The sequence below is a fragment of the Prorops nasuta genome, unplaced genomic scaffold, assembly GCF_024137725.1.
Source record: "Prorops nasuta isolate Cenicafe-Biocafe unplaced genomic scaffold, Cenicafe_Pnas_1.2 PNAS00024, whole genome shotgun sequence".
NCBI lineage: Eukaryota > Metazoa > Arthropoda > Insecta > Hymenoptera > Bethylidae > Prorops > Prorops nasuta.
The window spans coordinates 502,271-528,303 of record NW_027116821.1 but is presented as its reverse complement, the minus strand read 5'-3'; the positions used below and the strand labels follow the sequence as shown (position 1 = coordinate 528,303).

At 41.5% G+C, this 26,033-nt stretch overlaps 2 protein-coding genes across 2 annotated transcripts; both read right to left on the bottom strand.

The window, feature by feature from the left end:
- Positions 1–759: 759 nt before the first annotated feature.
- Positions 760–4,556, bottom strand: LOC136781966 (uncharacterized). Its single transcript, XM_066741021.1, has 2 exons — positions 3,071–4,556; positions 760–2,957 (listed from the first exon to the last, which is right to left on the bottom strand). The coding sequence occupies exons 1-2, from the start codon at positions 4,554–4,556 to the stop codon at positions 760–762; spliced, it is 3,684 nt and encodes a 1,227-aa protein (XP_066597118.1).
- A 63-nt stretch (positions 4,557–4,619) lies between these two features.
- Positions 4,620–5,834, bottom strand: LOC136781965 (uncharacterized). The gene has a single exon (XM_066741020.1). It carries the CDS (start codon positions 5,832–5,834, stop codon positions 4,620–4,622), a length of 1,215 nt encoding a protein of 404 aa, XP_066597117.1.
- Between the last annotated feature and the right edge of the window lie 20,199 nt (positions 5,835–26,033).

Genomic DNA, 26,033 nt, shown 5'->3' with positions numbered 1-26,033 from the left:
ATATTTCTTTTAACTGAATAAAAGTGCAATATGAAACAAGTAAAATAGATCGCTTTACCGACGGATTCTTGAATCTGAAATTGTTTCAAATACTTGGGCATTTGCTTTTGATCAAGAATTTTTCTCGACATTACTCAGAAAAAAGTTATGAAAATCAGGAAATACAATAAATATTGTGACGTTTGATGGCTCAAATTAAAGCTATAACTTTGAACTTTATTTCACTAAAGTTTCATATAATTACCATGTTGTATCACTAATGTTACTTTATAAGGAAGGTAGATAAATGATTTACTATTGATATTTTGAGCTAAGCTCAAGGCGGGAAGCTCATACGGCATAAACCCTCCTGAATTCACTATTTATTGATAAGTTTTACAATATGTTGTAACTATAAGGATTGCTAAGCAGCACTGCTCGCCTTTTCTTCTCCTGAGCCTTATATCTTCATGGACGGACCATGGAGAGATCCGCCTAGTCCCTGGAATCGGGGTTTGAATACGCTTGTCTTCTGCCGCCTCAGTGTTTCATAGGCGCGCCGCAATCCTTTGATTACATGTACAACAACAATGTTATAGAAGTCGCTGCTTTCAACAGAAGGATCAAATTTCCCGACTAAGTCATCTATGTATTATTCTTTAGTTCTGATCAGATTGAAGCAAATTTATTTCGTTCGACTTACGAAACAGACTCCCCCCCGTTGAAAGCAGATTACAAGATATATTTGACATTATAACTATACTGTATTCTTCTATTCGTCTATTCAGGTAATAAAGGACATAACATCTTTACGCATCGCTTTAACGTTGTAGAAGAAGTTTTTACCTTTACTGAACGCACGATACCGTCATCAGAAGGTATTAATTCAATCACCCTTCCTAGTGACCATTGCATGCATGGTAAACCTTTGTCCTTTAACAATACTATTGTTCCCACCTTAACATTTTCTTGATTCTGTGTCCATTTTTGTCTCTGCTGCAATTCGTGAAGATACTCTAGGTACCACCGCTGCCAAAAATGTTGTTTGGCTTGCACAATTAATTTCCATGAAGACAGGCGGTTTTGAGGAATGGATGTGACATCCCTTTCTGGTAGTACTGTTAAAGGTTCGCCAATAAGGAAATGTGCTGGAGTCAACGCTATGGGGTCATTTGGATCGGAAGAGAGAGAGCAAATAGGTCGTGAATTCATTATGGCTTCTATTTCTGTTGTTAAAGTAGTAAAGTCTTCATACGTATATAGTTGTAATCCGACCACACGTTTTAGATGATGCTTAAATACCTTCACAGCAGCTTCCCATAAACCTCCAAAATGGGGGGATAATGGTGTTGTAAACTGCCATTGTATTCTTTTTGTTATCGTGTATTGTTGAATACTAGATTGAAATGATTCATTTTTTAGCAATTGATATAAGTCGTGAAGCTCATTTTTTGCTCCGACAAAATTTTGACCGTTGTCTGAATATATCCTTTGTGGAAATCCACGTCTTGATGCAAATCGTTTTAATGATGCCAAAAATGCCGTTGTTGTCATGTCACTAACGACTTCCAAATGCACTGCACGAGTTACCATACAAATAAAAACACAAACATATGTTTTAATCTTTGTACGATTCCTAAATTTTCGTTCCTTCAAATAAAATGGACCACAATAATCTATACCGACGTGATTGAAAGGTCTCGCATCTGTCAACCGAACCTTAGGCAAATCAGCCATTTTATAATTAAAACATTCCGCTCGGAAACGCGTGCATTTGACACAATTTCTAACGATTTTTCGTATCTGGTTTTTTCCGTCCGTTATCCAGAATCGTTGTCTTAAAATACTTAATGTAGTCTGTATGCCAGAGTGATGATTTTGATTATGTATGTCGCGTATTATTATATCAGTAATTGGATGACGTGATGGTAAAAGAATAGGATGCCGAACAGAAAAGGATAATTTTGATTTTTTCAAACGTCCACCGACACGAATTAGCCCGGAATCATCAATAAAGGGACATAAGGCAACTAGTGGGCCCTTTGAATAATCTTTAGACCTATTTATTCTAGTTATTTCTTCCGCAAACGATGATTGTTGAATTAATTTTAAAACTCGTGTTTCTGCCTTATTAATCTCTTCAATCGTTAACCGTCCGACATATTTTCTCTTAAGACAAAACCGAAGGCAATAAGCAACTATTCTTATGATTTTTTCGAATGACGAAAATTTTTGAAAAAAATCTGGGTATGGAATGGTTGCTATAGAATGTACCGATTCGCGTAATTCTGGTAAGTCGATTCTAGACGTAAAAACATTGGTTGGCCGGAAGAACTCCTGCTCCTGTAAAAAGGGGGGACCCGTAAACCAACCGCTGTTCCTACTAAACTCTCGCGGTTTTTGTCCTCGCGATAATACATCAGCTGGGTTATCTTTTGATGTGACATGATGCCAATTTGCAATGGTTGTTTTAGATTGAATTTCCTTTACCCTATTTGATACAAAAATCTTTAACCGATTCGTGGGCATATTGATCCAATGTAAGACTATAGATGAATCGGTCCAGAAAAAAGATTCTAACGTTTGTTGTGATAATGATTTTATAACATCTTGATACAGTCTTGTCAATAACAGTGCACCACAAAGTTCGGCCTTTGGTATGGTTAATCCTTTAAGTGGTGCAACACGCGACTTAGAACACAATAATTGATATTCTACCTTACTATTGTTGTTAATCGTCCTGATATAAATGCATGCACCATAACCTACTTGACTTGCATCGCAAAAACCGTGAATTTGTGTTTTAACTGGATTGTTGATTGCTATGTATCGTTTGATTTGTAATGATTCAATAGTTTCAAGTTGTTGAATGAATTCCGACCATTTGTTTTTCAACTCGGAAGGAACTTCATCGGACCATGAAGCCTTACACTTCCAAGTTTCTTGCATTATTGCCTTTGCATACAAAATAATTGGTCCTAAAAGACCCAACGGATCATAGATGGTTGCAACTTGCGACAAAATGTCTCGTTTCGTAAGTTTGCCTGTAGGCTGACTGTAATTCACTTTATATCTAATTTGTGGTCCGTACCATTATTCCAAAAAATTCCTAATATTTTTATATTGGGCTCTTGGTCTAGCAAAAAGTTTGTATGAATTGACTGAACATTTACGTCATTAATAATTTGACTGTTGTTTGAAGCCCATTGTCTTATGTGGAATCCTCCACGTGATAAAATATTCGTAGTTTCGTCTCGAATTCTTTGAAGATCAGAGATTGATTGTGCACCCGTAATTAAATCGTCTACATACATGTTGTTCTTAATATTATGCGCACCTATTGGAAAGTTAAGTTCTTCATCTTCAGCAAGCTTGTGTAAAGTTCTGATGGCTAAAAATGGCGCAGATGCAACACCGAAGGTAACTGTATTAATCTCAAAGGTTTTAATTTCGCCATTGACACGCCATAAAATTTGCTGATACTTTCTATCTTCAGGGTGAATGAGTACTTGTCGATACATCTTCTCGATATCCCCTGTCAAAACATATTTGTATTGTCGAAATTTGATTAGATGCTCGAAAATAGACTTTTGTATGGTTGGACCGATTAAAAGTGTATCGTTTAAAGCTTGTCCCGAAGTTATCTTGGCCGAAGCGTCAAACACAACCCTCACCTTGGTGGTGAAACTACTTGGTTTCACCACTGCATGATGAGGCATGAAATAACCTACATTGTACTTATTTTTAACTTCTGTCATATGTCCTAATGCTATGTAGTCATCCATTACACGATTATATTCGGCTTTCAACGTAGGGCTTCCTTTAAGCTTATTTTCTATTGCATGTAATCGTCGCAACGCTAGAGACCGTGATTCCGGAAACTGTAACTGAACATTCGATCTAAATGGTAAGCGCACTACGTATCTCCCGGAATTTTCTCGAAATACGTTTTGCTCATAATGTGCTTGACATAATTTATCCTCCTCATTCATCGAATCAGTCTTATCTAGATCTTCGATTTCCCAAAATTTTACAATATGGTTTGTTAATACGCTAATGTTATGTGTCGAATGTTTTGTTCTTGTTGTCATAGTTGCCTCTGTGGCGACAACCCATCCTGCTTGAGTATTTTGTAAAACCACTTCGAAATGTTCTGTCTTCACCTTTTTTTTACCTGCTAAAAGCATAGATAATGTGGTTCCGGATCCAATCAACATGTCAATTTCTTGTGGTAAGTCAAATTGCGGATCGGCTAATCTTATGGTTTGAGGGATAGAGACTGTATTTCTAGGAAATGGACTAGAAGGTATAAGACTTGATATATTTTTCACAACAAGACACGTTAAAGTTTTTTGAAATTCAGAAACCCGTGATCTAATTGTTAATTGTACTGATGCCCTTGCAATAGCTTGTATCGAATTAATAACGCTGATTGGTATTGTACATACCTTTGTGGGTAAATTTAATCCCTTCGCAAACCGTTCGGTAATGAAATGTGCAGTGGAGCATGTATCTAAGAGTGTACGCGCTTGTATCCAATCTTTATTTATTGTTTGAACGGATATTATTGCTGTCATAATTAATGATGGTACGAATGACGATCGCGGAATTGTTGTTAATGTATTTTGTTGAGCTACTTGTCATGCCTGTTTCTCCGACGCTTCATTGACAACTGTACTATGTGCTGTTTGTTGTCTTTTAAAATGTAACAGAGTGTTGTGATTCTTATGACATTCTTTACATTTAGATCTGATACATCGACCTGGATGTTTCCTTAAACAATTTATGCAGAATCCGGATTTCCTCACTGCTTCGAATCGCTCAGTAACGGGCATTTTTAGAAAATCCTGACATTGGTATATAGGGTGATGACCCTTGCAAATTACACAACCTCCCGGTGCATTCACATGAAAGATATGTTGTTTCTTATTAGGTTTCGCTTTTTTATTTTGAGGCTGTTCTTGTCGCGTTACCTCTGAAATTGTATTAACTTCTACTACGCTACGTTTTGATGCTCGTACCGCGGTTTCTGATAGAAATTTTCGCAATTGTTCGAAGGTAGGTAATTGGTCATTTTTTAATGTTAGTTCCCATTTTTTAGCTGTCTCTTCTGGAAGCCGGTTTTCTATTATATGTACTAGCATATCTGTTCCAACTGAAGCCCCCAAAGAATTTAGTGCACTGACATGCTGGTGTACTGAATCAGATAAACTTATTAAACCATCATGCGTTTCTTGCGTTAATTTTGGAAGATCGCATATAGCTTCGAGATGTTTAGAAACTATGAGTCGTTTTATCTCATATGACTCTTGTAATAATTCCCAAGCTCTTTTGTAATTCTCTTCAGAATCATCAAATATAGATATTTTTTGTGCTGCTTTGTCTACTAAGCTAGATCGCAAATAAATTAATTTTTCTAAATTAGTAAGGTCATCTCTTTTATCTATCATGCTTTTAAAACTGTTTTTAAAGGATAACCATTGTTCGTAATTGCCGTTAAATTTAGGTAAAGTTGCAATTGGAAGTTTAACTCTTTTTCCTGAGTTCTCTGCTGAACTTGACATACTGTTGCTTGATAATCTTGTATTTTCTTGCTCTATTAGCCTTTTAATTCTAGCCGCGATATTAAAAAATCGATCTTGTACTTCGAGGAATTCGTTAGTAATTTCTGCTTGTTCGTCTGTGGAAATAATGTCCTCAAACAATTTTTCAAATATTTCATATTTTTCTGTCAATCTTTGTAACCTAAGTTGCAAATTCTCTATATCGATTGCGTTACTTTCTAACAAAGTGCCAACTTGTGTTAATTGTATTTTAAGTATTACTTTCGATCTGTTATACTTTGCTTGTGCCATAATGAATTCTTTGCTCGCCGATCTTTAACAAATGACTAGCGTACCTTGAATGTATAATGACTTCTCCTTAACTTCAGTGTCCTTTTCCAGATGATGATCTTTTTCTATTGGATCTGCTGTTTATTCACTGATGATTCGTGAACTTTGATTGTCTTTCCACTTTGAGGTGTCAATTCACTTTTTCTTTTTCACTTTTCGAATGACCTCACAGGAGGCACCAAAAATAATTGTTGTATCACTAATGTTACTTTATAAGGAAGGTAGATAAATGATTTACTATTGATATTTTGAGCTAAGCTCAAGGCGGGAAGCTCATACGGCATAAACCCTCCTGAATTCACTATTTATTGATAAGTTTTACAATATGTTGTAACTATAAGGATTGCTAAGCAGCACTGCTCGCCTTTTCTTCTCCTGAGCCTTATATCTTCATGGACGGACCATGGAGAGATCCGCCTAGTCCCTGGAATCGGGGTTTGAATACGCTTGTCTTCTGCCGCCTCAGTGTTTCATAGGCGCGCCGCAATCCTTTGATTACATGTACAACAACAATGTTATAGAAGTCGCTGCTTTCAACAGAAGGATCAAATTTCCCGACTAAGTCATCTATGTATTATTCTTTAGTTCTGATCAGATTGAAGCAAATTTATTTCGTTCGACTTACGAAACATTACCATACTTATTGTAAGTGCTCCAACAAGTTGAATTGACGTAACGAAAAAATAAAATTTTTAAATTTAGCAGCATTTTTATTTAATTGTAATTCGATAACTACACGATTTCCGTGCATTGAGCTAATTTCATTATATGTAGAATTTTATCAGCTTTCTAACGGTTTTTTGAATTTTATTGTATCCTTCCTCATTACGAAGTTATACGCGTTTAAAGAAGTGACTGATTTTGAACCAAATTTCTCATGTGGTTTTAAAATTTTGACCGGCAGTTTATATATACACACACAAATTACTTTTTTAGATCAGGGCTGTTGATTTAGCCAAATTCAAAAACCACAAGTAAAAAGGTACTATAACTATCTAAATCTCAATAAGTGAAATTTCAGTTATTATAGGTTCATCTCTTATTTAATAAGTAAAAGTCGTTCACGTTGAATAAATGACTATGCACTTATTCAATATGTAAGTGTCGAAGCGTCGTCATCCGGCCTAACGTGACACTATAGTAATTAAGAGTAGGGATAAGACGACGTACTGGTGAAGACCAAGGGAGTTAGTCTCCTAAGAACTATTGTATCGCTAGCATGTAAATAAAGAGTGTGCCCACTGAAAGAGCGTGTGATGCTTTCTAACATCCTTCACATTCGGTGATCGTAAGCTTCGTTTCTCTTATAACTCAGAAGTGGGATTTGTCCCGCCCAACCGGGATGCCTGACCGAAGCAGACACTGATCGTTTACTTGAAGTTTCTTGTTGGGACTCTAAATTCGGGGGTCAAAATTCATCATTGTTGAAATCGTCTTTAGAATAGAATCAGCGTTGAGGTTGGTTTGGAGAATTTCGGATTTTGGGAGGAATCGCGAATTTAGAAGATTCGGAGCGAAGAACATGAAGTGAAACGGTTGGGTGCTGTGTTTGTTGTGGTTTGAAGGTGAAATTCAAAAGGGAGCAGGTCATCGGCAGTGATAGGCTAAACGGCCTAAATGTAAATGGCTTAAAGGAGCTATTAAGAAAAATGGGCAAGGCTACTGCTGGAAACAGGGCAGAATTGATAACAAGAATATTAACCATGGATGAGAAAGTGTGGCGGAAAGCATCAGAAGACAGTCGAGAAGCCAGCCAAGCAATGGCGGCAAATATCAGCGTTGTATCGGAAAGCACATGGACTGAGGAGCAGCCGTCGGAAGAGCAAGATTTGGGAAGAAATAGAACAGAGGAAACCAATAGCTTGGCGATGCGCGAATTAGAAATCCTAAGACGCGAGAAAGAGGTTTTGGAAAAAGAGCTGCGCCTAGCCATACGGGAACTGAGCCTACTGCAGTCACAGGAGGGAGATGAGGAACGAGCAAGAGAACCTAGGATCAACATTCGAGCAATTATTGACCTGTTAAGCGAATTTGACGGCGTAGCCAACAATTTCGAGAACTGGAAGAAGCAGGTAGAATTGTTGACAGAGACGTACAAGCTAAACGATAATTCCGTGAGAATTTTAATTAGTTTACGCCTGAGAGGTAAAGTATTGAGTTGGTTCCACTCAAGACCAGAATACCACGACTGCAGTATAAGAGAACTATTTATTGAAATGGGACTCATCTTCAACAATCGACCAAATAAACTGGCTTTGCGAAATGCGTTCGAAAAGAGGGTGTGGAAGCACCCAGAGTCATTTGTAGATTATTACCGCGATAAGATAGTGTTAGCGAACAGGGTACCCATCGAAGCAAAAGAATTAGTGGACCACCTCATCGATGGAATAAGTGACTTTCGGACCAGGAACCAGGCTCGAATGATGCAATTCACCCGGCCCACCGACCTTCTAGAAGCTTTCAAGCAGCTCTCCCTGGGTCACGAAGGGAAGGTCCGCAGGAGCAGTACCACAAGGGACGGTCATCAGGTCCGGCAAAGGCAACACGAGAAGCACCAAAGGAAGAGAGCCGACCGTTGCGCTGTTTCAGTTGCGGATGGGCGGGACACCTAGCGAAGAATTGTCGACAAAATACAACTCGAGAAAAGGGAGCGTGTTTCAAATGCGGCAGCCTGGAACATAGGATTCCGAATTGCCCTAGAAACCAGACTCAGCCGAGACCAGAAGAGACGACCAACATGATACGAGTCTCTCTACCGCTGTCCCCCTACTTAGTGTCATTGAGATATTTTATAACCGATAGTACAGGTAACAAGTGCAAATACTTACTATCGGCACTCATAGATTCGGGGTCTGCAGCGAGTGTGGTCCGTAGCAGTTTCGTTCAAAGCGAGGCATATACCGGTGTCGCAGGTAATCAATCTCTCTACGGGATAAACGGCTCAAAACTTACTGTTTTGGGAACTTTCGAGAGCGAAGTATGGGTCAATAAAATCCCCATAAAAATAAAATTCCTGGTAGTCCCCGACACGACAATGGCATTTGCGGCTTTATTAGGGAGGGATTTCACCTCGTTACCGAATATAAAGATTTCGCTAAACAAAGAGGTAGAAATTGTTAGAATAAGTCAGGAGTCAGAGTCTAAGGAATACTCTGAGGCAATAAACGAAATCCTACAAGTAGTGTGGGTATAAGGATTCTGGGACCGGGTGGCGAGGGGGTCGGGGTTTTGCGGGGGAAGGGGAGGTAGGGGAAATACCCCCACTTCTTAGCGGAGGGGGATTGCCCCCACTTCAGGGTGGTGGGGGAAGCCCGGTGGTGGGGGAAAATTAGTCACGTGACAACCCGGTGGTGGGGGAAAATTAATCACGTGACACTCCAATTGTTTAGCCTTTAACAAAAAGGTTTATTTATATCGTTAGATCTCTTGGTACTGATAACGTGGTATAATTTTATAAGAAGTTTGCGAATCTAAATTCCATTTTATAAATTGTGTAGTACATCGCGCACCTATCTGCCTATTTTGTTATTTCATCCATTGGTATGCATAATTTGAAATGAAAAATTCCAGCCGGTGTTCGCAACGGGTCCGCCAAACGTCCCAGCCCTTTACGCGAGAGATATAAGAGAGAGAGAGAACACATATTGTAAAATTAATTTATTATGAAAGGAATTGAGGGAACGTATAAATATACGTAGATTTTGGTGAAACAGCCTTGCGGCATAAAAAACGCACTTTATTATTTAAAATATATATATTTTTCACAATCTTCATTTTTTTTTTTTTTTGATAATCTGCAGCGAGATAGCTGGGCTCTGCGTTTTGATTAGTTCTTCCATCTAAAATCAAAATGGTCCACTTTGCCTCGTCGAAGTAAGGTCTACCTCAGGCTCCATTTGCGCGCAGCTTGTATTCCCGTGACGAAAGTCTCCGATTGCGTAGCCAATATTTCTCACCTTAGACATAATTGAAATCATGTTGTTACTTTTCGCATAGTATTAGCTCTATTTTTTAACAAAGCAAGTATACTTTGTTACGCGGCAAAATCTCCCGCGATTGCTTGCCGCGTAGAGCAAAATATACTCTCTCTTTCTATCACAATTGTTGGGGACGATACACGCAAATAATTAAAAAAAAACTAATACTCACGATTAATTACACCACTATATTTGAATACTATAAAACCTATAACGTAAGAATCGATATGTTGGGCGCCAGGTCCACGTAGACCATTTTCTCTATAACTTTACCCTTCGTACCCGATCTATCATTCGAAATCAGAATCCCCACATAGCTGGGCTAGCTCGGTCCCAAACTGGATTATGGTGAGGGGCAGGGTTAGGAGAGGTTTCAGCTAATATCGACAAGAGAATCGCCAAAGTCCGATAAGATCCGAAGAAAGAAAAGACCAGATTTAATAAGAAAAATTAGTAGGTTTATTAACAAAGTTCCGGAGATTTACACCTACTGAGGGGACCACATATTTGGTTAACAAGACCTAGCCTCTCAAAAATAATTACTAATTCGGTCCGCCACGTTATAGTCAAATTTCCCGATTATGCTCCATTATAAGTCCACCCGGACATGGCAAATAAAACGCAAGAAATTATGAGTCGAAAATACAATATAACATAAAGGGGAGATCCCAAAATTAATTTACAATACGTTGACATAAAGGATTAAGGAAACCTCCATATGATCAGGGCTCCCTACCGATATCGTTGACCTTTAACTCCAATATTAACTCAAAACAAGACTCTACTGGACTCACACGCCTCAAAAGCGGAGACTTTATTCAGCAAAAATGGCGAGTGAACTGGGGAAAGGAATGGATGACCTACGACACTCAATCTCAGATCATCGACTCCCAAAGAACGTTAAACACGGGCAATTTCGTCCCGGATACTCTACTAAATATACAGAAAATTATGTCGAGCCTACAGTAGGCAGGCCTCGACGCGCGACACCGCCAAACGATACTTAACGGGAAGAAAATGTGATTGTTTTCCCCAGTCAACCCTCCAACACTCTATGAATTCATCTAACTCAACGTATCTTCATGTAACACTCGGCCGTGATCATACGAAAGCGAAATCGAAATGGGCTATATTAGGTACAAGGACGAATACAATATTTCTGGCGTGGTCGATCTGGAGGAGGCACTCACCACTCCACCAACTTCCTTCTATTCTTGGCTCTCGTCTCGTCTCTCGGATACAGGATCGGCAGGGAACAACCGGAAGAGGCCTCCGAAGAGCGACGGCTGACCAGGTCTAGGATGCTCCAGAGCTCACGATGGAATGGCGATAGCGAGATTCTCTTCCTGGCAATTCGCGATCATCCCCACCTAATAATTTATAGGTTCGGATATCGATCGGATTGCCGAAAAATCACGAGGATCCACGGGACGGTGCGATCCTTTCGTCTAGCGGATATTCTGTTTCCTATTGTCGCCAGGAGTCCGTCTTGTCCTACATGACTCTAAATATTGCCGACAGTCACAACGGTAGCGTGAGATTGAGTCGGCTCTGGCTCGTGAACTACGGATGGATAGGAGCCACCTTCGAGTAGAAGCAAGCGACAGCCTAATCCATTCCCATACCATTATTCTTCCACGTAGGGAAGGCTCTAGCATGATTCCTATATACCTCCAAGGTGACTCGAGGACAGTTTCGCCTGCTCTAAGGCTATCAGGTCTTGTTCCCGAGTCCATAGGTTGTTTCCATCTATAAGGTTGAACTCTCAAGATAGTCTGACGTAGGGGAAGAAGTTGCTGCCTCTCCTTTGATGATTTTCTTGATGACGTAGTCTTCCCCGGTGTGGATGATGAATAGGAAGGAGGAGGAGCACGGCCCCCAACCAGATCGACGCATCATCGGGTTATTTTACACTTATTAAATGAATGGCTTACAAAACTTAGACTAAGGGGCGTAGTATAGCGCAACGTTAAATAGCCCAGGCCGATAACGATATGATAATTAAAGTAAAAATCACCTAACATTTCTGACCTTTTATTGTGGCGGGATTCCCAGGTGATTCTGGAGCTTCCGTTGACCTTGAGCTGTAAAATCTTATTCTAACATGCTCCCGAAATTATGGGCCAAAAGAAAATATCTTAATTATTGACTCCTAGTATAATCTGGGGTAGGAACTCGGAAAGGGGGGGGGGGTATCCGAGAGTAGGAGGAAGCCCTTTTCTAGAAATATAATTGTGACGCCACCCAGACGTATAGAATGGGCCACGTCACAACTCCCCCCTCCCTGGCAACGGGGACCGACCCTAGGTCCTCCATCAAATCGGCCAGCCAATAACGAGGAGGAAATCCCATGGAAGGTTACGTTAGGGGGGGGCTAAAAACATGAAGGAAATATGAAAATAACGGAAGGTAGGAGGAGGGAAGGTGAGAAAATGTACATATAGGAAGATTTTAAGTATAGGGGTGCACAAAGCACGGATTTGGTAGGGATGCATAAAGGAATCCAGGGGAATACCGGAGCTATTTTTTTTTTTTTTTTTTTTTTTTTTAGGTTGTTCGAGGTAGATTCATTAGCGGGCTCTTTGCAGAGGAGGCGGGGATTAAGTAGACGAAATACGGATGATGTTTGATGAACGAAAAGGAAATTTATTGGCTTTATAATTATGTAGTAGTTATACATGGATATATAAGTGAATATAGAAGTATAGTGGTAGTATGGTTACAGGGGGGGGGGGGGGGGAAACGCGCTCTCTCTGATAGCGGGATACACGAAACGGAACTTGGATATCTGAGCACTGAGGAATACACTTTAATACAGTACCCGTCGTGCCCTTCCCCAAATCAAACAAAAAAAAAAAACTTTTGGTACATACCCGATTAAACAAAACCAAATACACATATATATAACAAAAGGAGAGAGAAAGAGAAAGAAAAAAAAATATAGTTAGCGTTAGAAGGCGATAGGCGTAGTCGTACATATCCGACGTTAGCAACTGTGATCTCTAGGATTAATTTCCAGGCCCGAACGGAATCGGGATGTGGTCGGCTTTCTTTTTGCTCTTGAGGAATTCTTGTCTCGCCAAGGTCTCTCGAGCCCATTCGTCACCGCAACGCGAACATTCCCGTAGATTGACCCCTGGTTTGCCGCATCTATAGCAAAACCGACCGCGCGGTTTCTTACAGGAACTATAGACGTGTCCGAGTTCACCACAATTGTGACAGGCCCGCTCGCGGAGATGGTGGGGCACGTAGGAAGCCGGAACAATATCGTGGGTCGACTTTTCCTCCATCGCTGTCTTTTCGTACCACGGATCATACACTGGCGGGCGGGCGGGATTGATGTAAGTGGAGGTGGCCGTTTTTTTTTAAGTGGACGGCTGGCATAGGATCCCGTTCCATCCGGGTTCCGCGTTGTCATCAGGTTCCTCCCAATATTCTATGGTCATTCGAGGACAGACTGTACAACCAAAAGCTTGTTTGACCTTTACCGTGAATGGCAATGTCTGTGTCCCAGCATCTCGTGTTTCCGGCTTCTTCGGCATGGGATCTGTAGCGGTAGAGGCATCCCTGGTAGTGATCTCGGGCAGGTCCTCCTTGCAAACGTTTGGATCGGTTCTCCCGTCCCACGTATTCGGAACGCCAATTTTCCGGCGGGGATCGAAAATAGCTACTACGGCGGATAGAGCTGCGTCCCCGACGTCTGGTTCTTGCAGCGATTCGTGTGAGTTAGGACGACCAACATAGCCCGGGACGAGGCGAGACTGACGGTAGCGGTGCAGGACTTCTTCCAAAGCCTCATTAAATCCGGGCTGGCGGATAAGGTCGTTCATCGCCGGGAGAAACTTACCCAGAGGAGCTAGCACCTCCGCGTCGCTCATAAAGAAGGGCATTTTCCTTCTTTCTCTTGTGAGTTGTTGGTTTATAAGGTTTTAGTTTTCTTTTTTTTTTTTACTTATTTTTTTTTCTTTTTCTTCCACTTGTCGACGGCTCACTTCTGATACTAAGACTTGATTTCGGGGTTACTCCGGTTAGGACAGGCCTCACTGATGTTTGTAACAATGCGACTTTCACCTCGATGGAATCGGTAATTTACACGAGATTATGTTTATTAGCACAGAGAATTCCGGTGGCCGGTCGGGAATGCATTGAGGGATACTACGGTTTCGTTAACTGGCGACTACCCCCACTCCTCGGTTACGGAGTTCGGGCATCGATCGGGTCACCGAAGGATCACGAATTACCCCCGCGATGTTAAACAATCCTCTTCTTACCTAGCATCGTCTCTGTTTATGTTTTCTCGCTCGCTTGGTCTTCCGAGAATCTCATTGTTTTGATCTGTTGTCGCGGTAGGGTTGGCTTTCGACCGCCGCTGCGCACGAACAAGTGAGAGCTGGTGATTCCGCTCGAGTACAAACAAGCAACTTAGCGCTACTCCGATGATTTTATCGATGCTACTTGAGATTAACTTAGTCATATATATATATAGTTACATATACAAAGTAGTATATTATTTATTTATTTTTTTTTTTTTTTTTTTTAACCAGATTAGCGAGGTGGAGTATACAGTTTAACGTCAACTATGTGAGTTTTAACGCGTTTTTGACTGTCCAGGCTTTCAACTTCATAGACGGTAGGCGATAGAATTTTAATAACACGATAAGGGCCGTGATATTTCGGGAATAATTTGGCGGCAATCCTATCCTCGCTGGAGGATAATCTGCGAGTTTTTGTCAGGACTAAATCTCCCACCCTTAAGCGAATATCTCGTCGATGAGTGTTATACCGTTGAGCGGTTTTATCAAAAGTTTCCTCCAGTCGCATTGCTATTCTCTCCTGCAAATCTCGTATACGTTTGGCTCGTTGCTTCCAGGAGGTAGTATTGATATCGGTAGGTAAGGTAGAGTCTAGGGTTTCCATCTCGGCATAGCGATAGTGACGAATTGGTTCAGGTTCTCGCCCTAAATTTAGGAAAGCTGGAGTTATTCCCGTAGCCGAGTGCCAGGCTGTATTATACGCGAAACGGAAGTCAGAGAGATGGACATCCCAATCACGATGATTTTCCTCCAAAAACGAAACGATCATGGTTTTTAACACTCGGTTCGTTCGCTCCACGGGGTTAGCTTCGGGTCTATACGGTGGCGTAGTCGAACGTACGAGTCGGTATTCAGCGCACAGGTCTTTTATGACTTTATTAACAAATTCGGTCCCATTATCCGAATGCAGAACCCTGGGGGCTCCCCAACGAGAAAGTATCATTTCGTGAAAGGCCTCTTTAACCTTTGCCCCGGTAGCGGTACGCAAGGGACCACACTCGATCCATTTTGTAAAGAGATCTTGGAATACCAAGATGTATACGAATCCGCGAGTACTTTTTGGAAGGGGCCCCATTAAATCGACGGTCACGATATCCCATGGCATTTCCGCGATTCTTCGACCCATGAATCCTTTCGGAGACTGTTGTTCGACTTTGCATCGTTGACAGGTATCGCAACTTTTAATGAAGGCGACGATCTCTCGATACATTCCCGGCCAAAAATAACGAATGGTTAGGCGGTGGTAGGTCTTTTCAATGCCGAGGTGACCGGCCTGCGGTAAAGAGTGAGCCTGGGTTATGGCTTCATGACGAACGATTTGTGGCAGGACTAGCTTCCAGGGTTGGAGGTCTTCTAGTTCGGAATCGGTATCGGTACGGGGTCGATAATAATAAATTTTTCCCTTGTAAAGCTGATAATTCGGGAGTTTTTCCGGCGTTTCGGTCAGAATCGACCGGCGTTTGTTATACCACTCATCTTCTGGATCGATGAGGTTATCGTTTTCGAGCAAGATGGTGGGTTCAACGGGATCGGGAGGGGAAACAGACGGGTCATCCTGAGAGCTACAGGGATCCACGGTCTGACTTCGCGTGATCGCATGAAGATTCTCATACGAAGTACCGGAAAATTGACCTAGGTACGGTGGTACGGGGGTTGTCGCGTACTCGTTGGTTACTAATTTCGAACCAGACTCATCGGGTGACTCATAGAGGGCGGAATCGGTATCGTTCGGGAAAGCGAGAATGGTGTTCGCCAAGTCGGGATTGAAGGGTTCCACAGCGGCATAATCGTCAGTTTCTCCTTCGAGTGGCTCGTACATCCTTGACAGGGCATCCGGTACCAGATTTAAGGAGCCCTTTCGATACATCACGTCGAAATTGTACTGCATAAGATCGAGTGACCATCTGGCGAGTCGACCAGTCGGATCTTTGAGATTTTGCAGCCATCGCAAACTGCTATGGTCGGTCACTACAGTAAACGAGTACCCTTCTAGGTAACCTCGAAATTTCTTGATTGACCATAATACGGCAAGACATTCTAGTTCGGTCGCGGAATACTTCCGTTCTTGATCGGTCAAGGTTCGACTAGCATACGCTATTACAAATTCCTGATCGTCCTTGCTCTGCGTTAATACGGCACCCAATCCGATCGTGCTCGCGTCAGTTTGAAGGACGAACGGTAGATCGAAATCAGGACAGGTCAATATCGGAGTCGTCGTTAGGCGTGTTTTGAGCAGGTGAAAGGCTTCTTCTTGTTCCGAGTCCCACACCCACATTTGCTTTTTCTTCAATAATCGATTTAAAGGTTCGGCGACGGTAGCGAAATTTGGCACGAACCGGCGATACCAGGAGGTCATTCCCAAGAAGCGTCTAATTTGTTTAACGTTCTTGGGTCGGGGATACTGCAAAATTGGCGAGATTTTATCGGGATCGGTACGCAAGCCTTCTTCATCAATTCTGAAACCCAAGTATCGAACATTGGATTTACAGAATTCACTCTTTTCAGGATTAATAAGTAAGCCCGCCTCAATAATTCGCGCAAAGACTCGTTTCAGCCACTCCAAATGTTCATCGAAATCGGCAGTCACGATGATTATATCATCCAAGTAGGCGAAAACATGTGGCTCCATCTCGGGCCCTATCACTTTGTCTAACAAACGCTGAAAGGTGGCCGGGGCACCGGTCAATCCGAAGGGCATTCTCCGAAAATGGAACAGGCCTTTTCCCGGAACGGTAAACGCGGTAATTTCCTTACTATCGGAAGCCATAGGGATCTGAAAATAAGCCTGACTCAAGTCGAGAGCGGTAATATATCGAGCAGAGCGAAGTTTGTCTAAGATGGTATTCATATACGGTAGAGGATACGCGTCTTTCTTGGAGACGGCGTTAACCCGTCGAAAATCTAAACAAAATCTATATGTGCCGTTGGCCTTCTTAACCATCACGATAGGAGACGACCAGTCGCTCTGTGATGGTTCGATAATATTTTCGGCTAACAAACGGTCGACCTCCTGGTAAATAGACTGTTGTACGATAGGAGTCACGGGATAATACCGTTGTTTAATTGCGGGGTGCCCTCCTACGTCGATCCGATGTTCGGTTAAATGAGTGAGCCCCGGAGCTTGTCGTAAGCGCGGTATATGCTCATCTAAGAATTGTTCTAAGCGAAATTTTTCATTGTCGCATAATTCGACTATTCCTTGACATCCCGAAAGGTTTTTCGGTAGGTGGTCGTCCTCAATGTCCGCGGGGGCACGATAGAAAGGATAAACGTGATAGGGTTCGTCCCTGAAATACCAGCTAGCCTCTGCGCAATTAATGACGACGGCAAACGAAGCAAGAGCGTCTAGTCCGAGCACTAGAGGGACAGCTAACGACGGAAAAATAACGACATTAATTGGCAGAGTTCGATCCTCGATGGAAATCGCTAAAGTTACTTGTTCTTCCAACAGTTCCAGGTGTCCGTCCGCGGTCATAACTTTGATAGGCTCGGTGTTGGGGGTTCGAATTGGTAGTTCCGCGAGAGACAAAAGTCCCCGTTTTCCTATGAAAGTCCGCGAGGCTCCACTATCGATTAATACCGAGATGGATTGGCCTTGGATGGTGACTGGTAGATAGAATAATGATTTCGGTTGACATCCGATCTTAAAAATGCTAGACTCTGAGTCCGAAATTATCAAAAAGGAGTCAAGCTTGACTGCATCCTTGGGAGTAAGTGTAGGTGACGATATAGAGAGAGGTACATGGACTGGCGATCCCGAGGCGATAGCGGAAGGAGACGTAGCCATGTTTACGACGCCTTTCCTTGGTTTCCCGAACACGAGGGGCAGTTGGACCTAATCACGTCCGCATGACCGCAACGATAGCAGAACAGATTTCGAGGTATCGTGCACGCGGCATATCGGTGTCCTTCTTTTCGACAATTCCAACATATTAATGTGCGGGCGGTGGTTGGCGACGTCCGGGAGTCAGAATCCAATGAGGGTACGAAAGGGTTAGTGTTCATCGCGTGAACGGTAGACACGCCCGGTGAAGCATTGACGGGGACTGTCGTCGGTATTGGGGGTGAAGACTTGGCGGTAGGTTTCGAGGTTCGGCAGTTAGAGTTGGCGAGAGCAACGAAATCGGTAGTGGACGATAGGTTCGTGTTATTTTCTCCGGTTTCTTCCCTGGTAGGCTCTTCGAGCTCTCCTAACGAAAAGACAGGCTGGGGAGCACGCCGCGTGGGTCTTGGAGCTGGCCGATATGCTAGATCAGGGAACAAGGAGCGCTCCGGTGTTGGAGGTTGCGGGAAACCGGAATGCCGAAGAAAACTAGCCTCTATCCGCATAGCTCGGAACTCAAGAGCGTCTAAACTCGCTACACTCTGAATATCGATCAGGGCCTGATATCGCGGTAACATATTAATGTGAGCCCAATTTAATCTCTCTGTCTCCGACCAGGGAGGAGTAACGCGATCCATCAGGGCACGTATGCAGGTTAGGTAATCAGCGACGGGTTCGCTGTCGCCCTGGGTCCTCCGCGCAATTTCGACTTGTAGAGAAACTTGGAAGGATCGAGCTCCAAATCGGGATCGGAAGGCTGCCTCGAAATCTCGCCACTGCACCCACTCTCTTTGATGGCTACGGAACCAATGTAGGGCGATACCGGTAACTACGAATGGAACGTAGGTCAGAAGTTCGGAATCGCGAAGATTAAAAACGCCACGTGTTTCCGACAATCGCAGCAGAAAGGCCTCCACGTCCTCGTTCGCTCGGCCACTGAAAGAAACGTTCATTCGCTTGAGAGTGGCATGTACGTGGGAAAATTGTTGCGCGTTATCACGCGTTCGGTAACGATCCGCGGGAATACTATATTGGGTGGGAGGCGGAACTCGGTGGTAACGTTCGGGGCCCGGACGGCGGGGTAGTTCCCAATTAACAAGGTCTCCTGGGGCTCCTCTCCCCGCAGAGTTCAAAATCTCATCCTCAATTTCCTCCGCGTCTAGCGATCGTACGGGGGAGAGATTCCTTGCCTGCGAATCGAGGCCGATATGTCCTAGCCTTCTTAGAATGTCGGCCGTTATCTCTTCGCGAATTTGCGCGATAGTAGTTGGGTTGGATCGGTCAGTCGACGATTCTCTCACCGGACTGGAATTCCTCGGTCGCGGTAGGGAGAGGTCCGGTTGGAAGCTTTTACGTCTCGCTCCCGATATCGTTTCGTGAACGGTAGGGAGGCTAGAAACCGGGATCGGGGTACCTTTCGGCTCTTGTGGGGTCTCTCGTACGGAAGGGGTTTCGATACTCGCGCTCCGAGTAACGTCCTGACCGGTAGCCATATCCCGTAAATATTTAAATAACCGCGTACGTAAAACGGGAATGAGCCCCTTTGTGTCCAATCCATATGTTTCCAATTTCTTTCTCGCGTCATGTTCGTTGAGTTCGAACACCCACCGTAGGTGTTCGGGTATGTCTTTCAAATCTTGGGGCATAATTTACCAACGAATATCCCTCAAAACGTTCCAACTATCGTAATCGATAATTTATAAGCTATTAGTCGTAAACGCGGACCTATACGGGATCGCGGAAGCTCTATATCGAAAAATCGCGGAAACGCGTTGCCGGAAATCGGGAAAACGCGGGAGGGTGAACCTGAGCCAATCCCGCTAGAGTATAGTAACTATAAAATAGGGATTTTCCCTAATAGGACAAACAATTTATTACGACAAGCATTAATAAAAGGGATACGGTAACTCAATCACAGATCTACCGTCTGTAGATTACCGACAATCGACGCGTGAGCTTAGTCACCGTTATAAGAAAAGGCTAAACAGTTCTTATAACACTTTTTCAATTGGGCTTGCTCGTAAGGCTTTAGCTCGCCTTACTCTCACGGTACACCTACGCCAAGTAAACAAACAAGCGTGACCTACACGCAAAAATTCGTTAAGAATATATACTTAAAATCTATACTGGCTAAAGCAGCACAATTAAACCCATAATAGGTTACTTAATAACTCTCGATAATGACCACAAAATTTCCGTTATTTCAAAAATACCTACAGGAATTTGCCTTATCGCTAAAATGTCTATAAAATTTTCTTTATCTCGAAAATATCTATCGAAAACCACACTAACCCGAAAATATCTGCAAAACTATCGTTATCGCTGAAATATCTAGAGAAATTTCCTTAAATTTCTAGCCTCTCAAGCCCCACGTTGGGCGCCAAAATTTGTTACGCGGCAAAATCTCCCGCGATTGCTTGCCGCGTAGAGCAAAATATACTCTCTCTTTCTATCACAATTGTTGGGGACGATACACGCAAATAATTAAAAAAAAACTAATACTCACGATTAATTACACCACTATATTTGAATACTATAAAACCTATAACGTAAGAATCGATATGTTGGGCGCCAGGTCCACGTAGACCATTTTCTCTATAACTTTACCCTTCGTACCCGATCTATCATTCGAAATCAGAATCCCCACATAGCTGGGCTAGCTCGGTCCCAAACTGGATTATGGTGAGGGGCAGGGTTAGGAGAGGTTTCAGCTAATATCGACAAGAGAATCGCCAAAGTCCGATAAGATCCGAAGAAAGAAAAGACCAGATTTAATAAGAAAAATTAGTAGGTTTATTAACAAAGTTCCGGAGATTTACACCTACTGAGGGGACCACATATTTGGTTAACAAGACCTAGCCTCTCAAAAATAATTACTAATTCGGTCCGCCACGTTATAGTCAAATTTCCCGATTATGCTCCATTATAAGTCCACCCGGACATGGCAAATAAAACGCAAGAAATTATGAGTCGAAAATACAATATAACATAAAGGGGAGATCCCAAAATTAATTTACAATACGTTGACATAAAGGATTAAGGAAACCTCCATATGATCAGGGCTCCCTACCGATATCGTTGACCTTTAACTCCAATATTAACTCAAAACAAGACTCTACTGGACTCACACGCCTCAAAAGCGGAGACTTTATTCAGCAAAAATGGCGAGTGAACTGGGGAAAGGAATGGATGACCTACGACACTCAATCTCAGATCATCGACTCCCAAAGAACGTTAAACACGGGCAATTTCGTCCCGGATACTCTACTAAATATACAGAAAATTATGTCGAGCCTACAGTAGGCAGGCCTCGACGCGCGACACCGCCAAACGATACTTAACGGGAAGAAAATGTGATTGTTTTCCCCAGTCAACCCTCCAACACTCTATGAATTCATCTAACTCAACGTATCTTCATGTAACACTCGGCCGTGATCATACGAAAGCGAAATCGAAATGGGCTATATTAGGTACAAGGACGAATACAATATTTCTGGCGTGGTCGATCTGGAGGAGGCACTCACCACTCCACCAACTTCCTTCTATTCTTGGCTCTCGTCTCGTCTCTCGGATACAGGATCGGCAGGGAACAACCGGAAGAGGCCTCCGAAGAGCGACGGCTGACCAGGTCTAGGATGCTCCAGAGCTCACGATGGAATGGCGATAGCGAGATTCTCTTCCTGGCAATTCGCGATCATCCCCACCTAATAATTTATAGGTTCGGATATCGATCGGATTGCCGAAAAATCACGAGGATCCACGGGACGGTGCGATCCTTTCGTCTAGCGGATATTCTGTTTCCTATTGTCGCCAGGAGTCCGTCTTGTCCTACATGACTCTAAATATTGCCGACAGTCACAACGGTAGCGTGAGATTGAGTCGGCTCTGGCTCGTGAACTACGGATGGATAGGAGCCACCTTCGAGTAGAAGCAAGCGACAGCCTAATCCATTCCCATACCATTATTCTTCCACGTAGGGAAGGCTCTAGCATGATTCCTATATACCTCCAAGGTGACTCGAGGACAGTTTCGCCTGCTCTAAGGCTATCAGGTCTTGTTCCCGAGTCCATAGGTTGTTTCCATCTATAAGGTTGAACTCTCAAGATAGTCTGACGTAGGGGAAGAAGTTGCTGCCTCTCCTTTGATGATTTTCTTGATGACGTAGTCTTCCCCGGTGTGGATGATGAATAGGAAGGAGGAGGAGCACGGCCCCCAACCAGATCGACGCATCATCGGGTTATTTTACACTTATTAAATGAATGGCTTACAAAACTTAGACTAAGGGGCGTAGTATAGCGCAACGTTAAATAGCCCAGGCCGATAACGATATGATAATTAAAGTAAAAATCACCTAACATTTCTGACCTTTTATTGTGGCGGGATTCCCAGGTGATTCTGGAGCTTCCGTTGACCTTGAGCTGTAAAATCTTATTCTAACATGCTCCCGAAATTATGGGCCAAAAGAAAATATCTTAATTATTGACCCCTAGTATAATCTGGGGTAGGAACTCGGAAAGGGGGGGGGTATCCGAGAGTAGGAGGAAGCCCTTTTCTAGAAATATAATTGTGACGCCACCCAGACGTATAGAATGGGCCACGTCACAACTTACAAAAATTCAGCACGTCTTTCATCGATGAAAAAGAAGTTGTAGGCACAGATGGATTTTCATCCTCCTCCTTCCTTAGATTTTATCATTACAATGCACCAAGTAAATCAGGAAAGTAACGAAAATTTAAATAAAGCAGCCTTAAATGCTCCAGACAAAAAACAACGAAGTACTAAATCCATCAATTTCAACGATCGATTAATTTTCTATGATTTTTCAATGTGTACTGCATTGTTGAAGGCATCCACCAAGTAAATCAGGAAAGTAACGAAAATTTAAATAAAGCAAACTTAAATGCTTCCAGAAAAAAATAACGAAGTGCTAAATCCATCAAGGTCAACGATCGATTAAATTACTATGATTTTTTAATGTGTACTGTACTGTTGAAGGTTTGAGGACTGAATGCTGCTCCACCGAGGATATCCCGTCGAGAGAAAGTCTTTATCGGTTTTTAAAATATAAAGTTACGTGTGATAAAGAGTTAATTCTTTCTTAACCCATTAACGTCCAAAATGTCAAAATTTCTTGCACGTTTTCAAAGTGATTTTTTCCTATGTAATTGGCGTTGAAAAAATTCTTGAACCACATATTCTGATGTAAAATTGCATGCTCTTTCAGAATCCGTTGCCAGAATCATGATAAAACTCACAGGAAAAGAGATATGCTCGATTAAAACATAAAAAACACCTAAATTTTCGAAAAAAAAAATTTTTAGGATTTTTTTTCGAAGTGTTACGGTGAAGATATCACCTTGCGACCGTGATCAAAGGTGATCATGGGAGTTGAAGTTTAACAGGGAATTTTTTTGTTGACCTTGAACCATCGCTTCTTTACAAAATGGCTCAAAAAACGAATTTTTTTTTTCAATCTTCATCAACTTTTTTCTCGAAATCTATGGTCTTTAGAAAAAAATTCATAAAAACAAAAATGCCTTAGAATCGCTCGAGGAACATTCTCAAATTTTTTCAGAATTTTTTGAGACAATTTTTTATTTTCCGGGAAACTTGTGAAATGGAATTTTCAAAAATGTCTCCAAAAATTCTGAAAAAATTTTAGGATGTTTCTCGAGTGCTTCTAAGACATTTTTGTTCTTATGAACTTTTTTCTAATGTCCATAGATTTCGAGAAAAAAATTGATAAATTTGAAAAAATAAAAATTCGTTTCGGCCGCTATGTTCTAAAAAACTATTGGTAAAAAACGATTTCTGTGCAAATTTTAGGAAGATTTGTTTACTCTTAGCGTTACCCAGAGACTACGGCGTGGACGTGGTAAAATTCTGTTTCCTTTGGGGTGCTTTTTTCCCGTGAGTCCCCTTGCCTCTCACTTATTCATACTTTTAGGTGTGCTTTTTTAGCCAACATTTATTGCAAATATTTAAATTACATGTTTTGCAGAAAATTCTTGCTCTTATTGGACAGTTTCCATTCGAACAAATCCTCAATTTGTCACTATTAGATCGTCCATGTGCTTTACTTTTGCGACTACTTTTTTGTAAGTAGTATTTGGCAATCGAAATAGTGAACTCTTTTATTCCAACTTTTTTCTTTCCATCGTTAGCAGCATTGAAAATTACAAGAGAATTAGTAATAGACGCCTGTATAAGTCTCATAAAAACTACCCATGTCCATTTTTTTGATCGTATACTTGGGAGTATGTCATTGCAATGTCCGTCATGCATGTCAACACCTCCCATGAATTTGTTATATAGGTGAAAAGCTTGCGGAAAAGGTATTTCAATTTTAGATTTAGCCTCTGCGCTGTATCTTTTTGAAATAGATAGAGGATTGACACCTGCTGCAGTTGAAGCTATTGAGACGGGCTTCGAATCCATGATAGTAATGAAATTTATGCCACTGTTTACGTCGTGCTTCACCACATATGTCCCTCTTGGAGCTTTCTTATCAAGCACATTTTTTTCTTTGACTCGATTATCTCTGATAGTACCAGTGCATTTCAAACGCAATTTCTTCAAATGTAATACCAAATCCATGTTCGTGAAGAAGTTGTCAAAGTACAGATGAAATTGAGAAATTTTGTTATAACTTATTATTTGAAAAAATGGTTGTAATAAATATAATACTACTCGTGAACCTAAAGCACATTTAGATAACTTATCTCCAATTTGAGAATTCTTGCCGCAATAAAGATCCAAATTCAGTAGATAGCCGTCCGAAGTACACAAGCCCCAAAATTTCAAACCAAATCTTATCGGTTTTCCTCGAATAAATTGTTTCAAAACAGTTTTTGCATAGGATTTGGCCATCATCTCATCAACGGATAGAGCAGTTCTCCATATTCCGAATTTCATGATGTTATTTTGAAAAAGTTTCAGTAGAGAACGAACGCGCCATCCTCGATCATTTAAATCTTTGTCTTTGTTTTTTGAAAACTTCAATTTAGATTTTGTGATTTCAAATTGTTGGCGAGACATTGCAGAAGAAACTACTTCATTAGATAAATACGGATCAGATGACCAGTAATCTCTCTGTGATTTTCTGGGATTGAATGTAGAAAAAATAACTATTCCAATAAAAGTATCAAGATCTTTCAATTTCAGATCATAACCATTGTCTTTACACGCATCAATAATATATTTTTTCATTTCAATAGAAAAAAAGGTTTCAAACAATTGAAAAGGTTCGCTCCTACGTATTTTCTTTTTTTGCGATTCGGACAATAATACTTTATCTTCACAAGAATCAGGGTGTAACTTTTCACCCTCAATCCAAGTGAATTCATGACCTTTTTCAAGTTTATCTTGTTTTTCAGAATAATTTGCACGAGCTTTATTGTAAGTGATATTGGGTATTTCATGTTCGCAATCTGAATCAAAATCGGAGCCAGAATCATCGGAACCTGAATAGTCAGGATCCGGAATCAATACGTTGCGTTCTGAATCACTATCTGAAGAATCTGATTCATATTCAGAAGATCTTACACGTTTCCGCGACATAATGTATGAAATTAATGATTTCGTTTATTTATCACTCATCCCTATGTACAAAAATACGAAAGAAGAGAACAAAAAAAGACGAATATTCATGAATACATGAGACCAAAAATTACGCTTATCTGCCGAAATGAAATGGAAATAAATGATGAAATTTTTGTCGGAATCTATAAGTCTTTGAAAAAAGAATGAAAATAAGTTAGAATCATTCGAGCAATATTGTAAAATTTTTTCCAAGTTTTCGTAGACAGAACGTTTTTTTACCAATAGTTTTTCAAAACATCGGCCGAAACGAATTTTTATTTTTTCAACTTTATCAATTTTTTTTTTTGAAATCTATGGACATTAGAAAAAAATTCATAAGAACAAAAATGTCTTAGAAGCACTCGAGAAACATCCTAAAATTTTTTCAGAATTTTTGGAGACATTTTTGAAAATTCCATTTCACAAGTTTCCCGGAAAATCAAAAATTGTCTCAAAAAATTCTGA

Coding starts and splice junctions, on each gene's coding strand:
- LOC136781966 (XM_066741021.1), bottom strand. CDS start 4,556: ATGACAGCAATAATATCCGTTCAAACAATAAATAAAGATTGGATACAA. Junction 2,958..3,070: donor AGGAATTTTTTGGAATAATG/GTACGGACCACA, acceptor TGGGTCTTTTAG/GACCAATTATTTTGTATGCA.
- LOC136781965 (XM_066741020.1), bottom strand. CDS start 5,834: ATGGCACAAGCAAAGTATAACAGATCGAAAGTAATACTTAAAATACAA.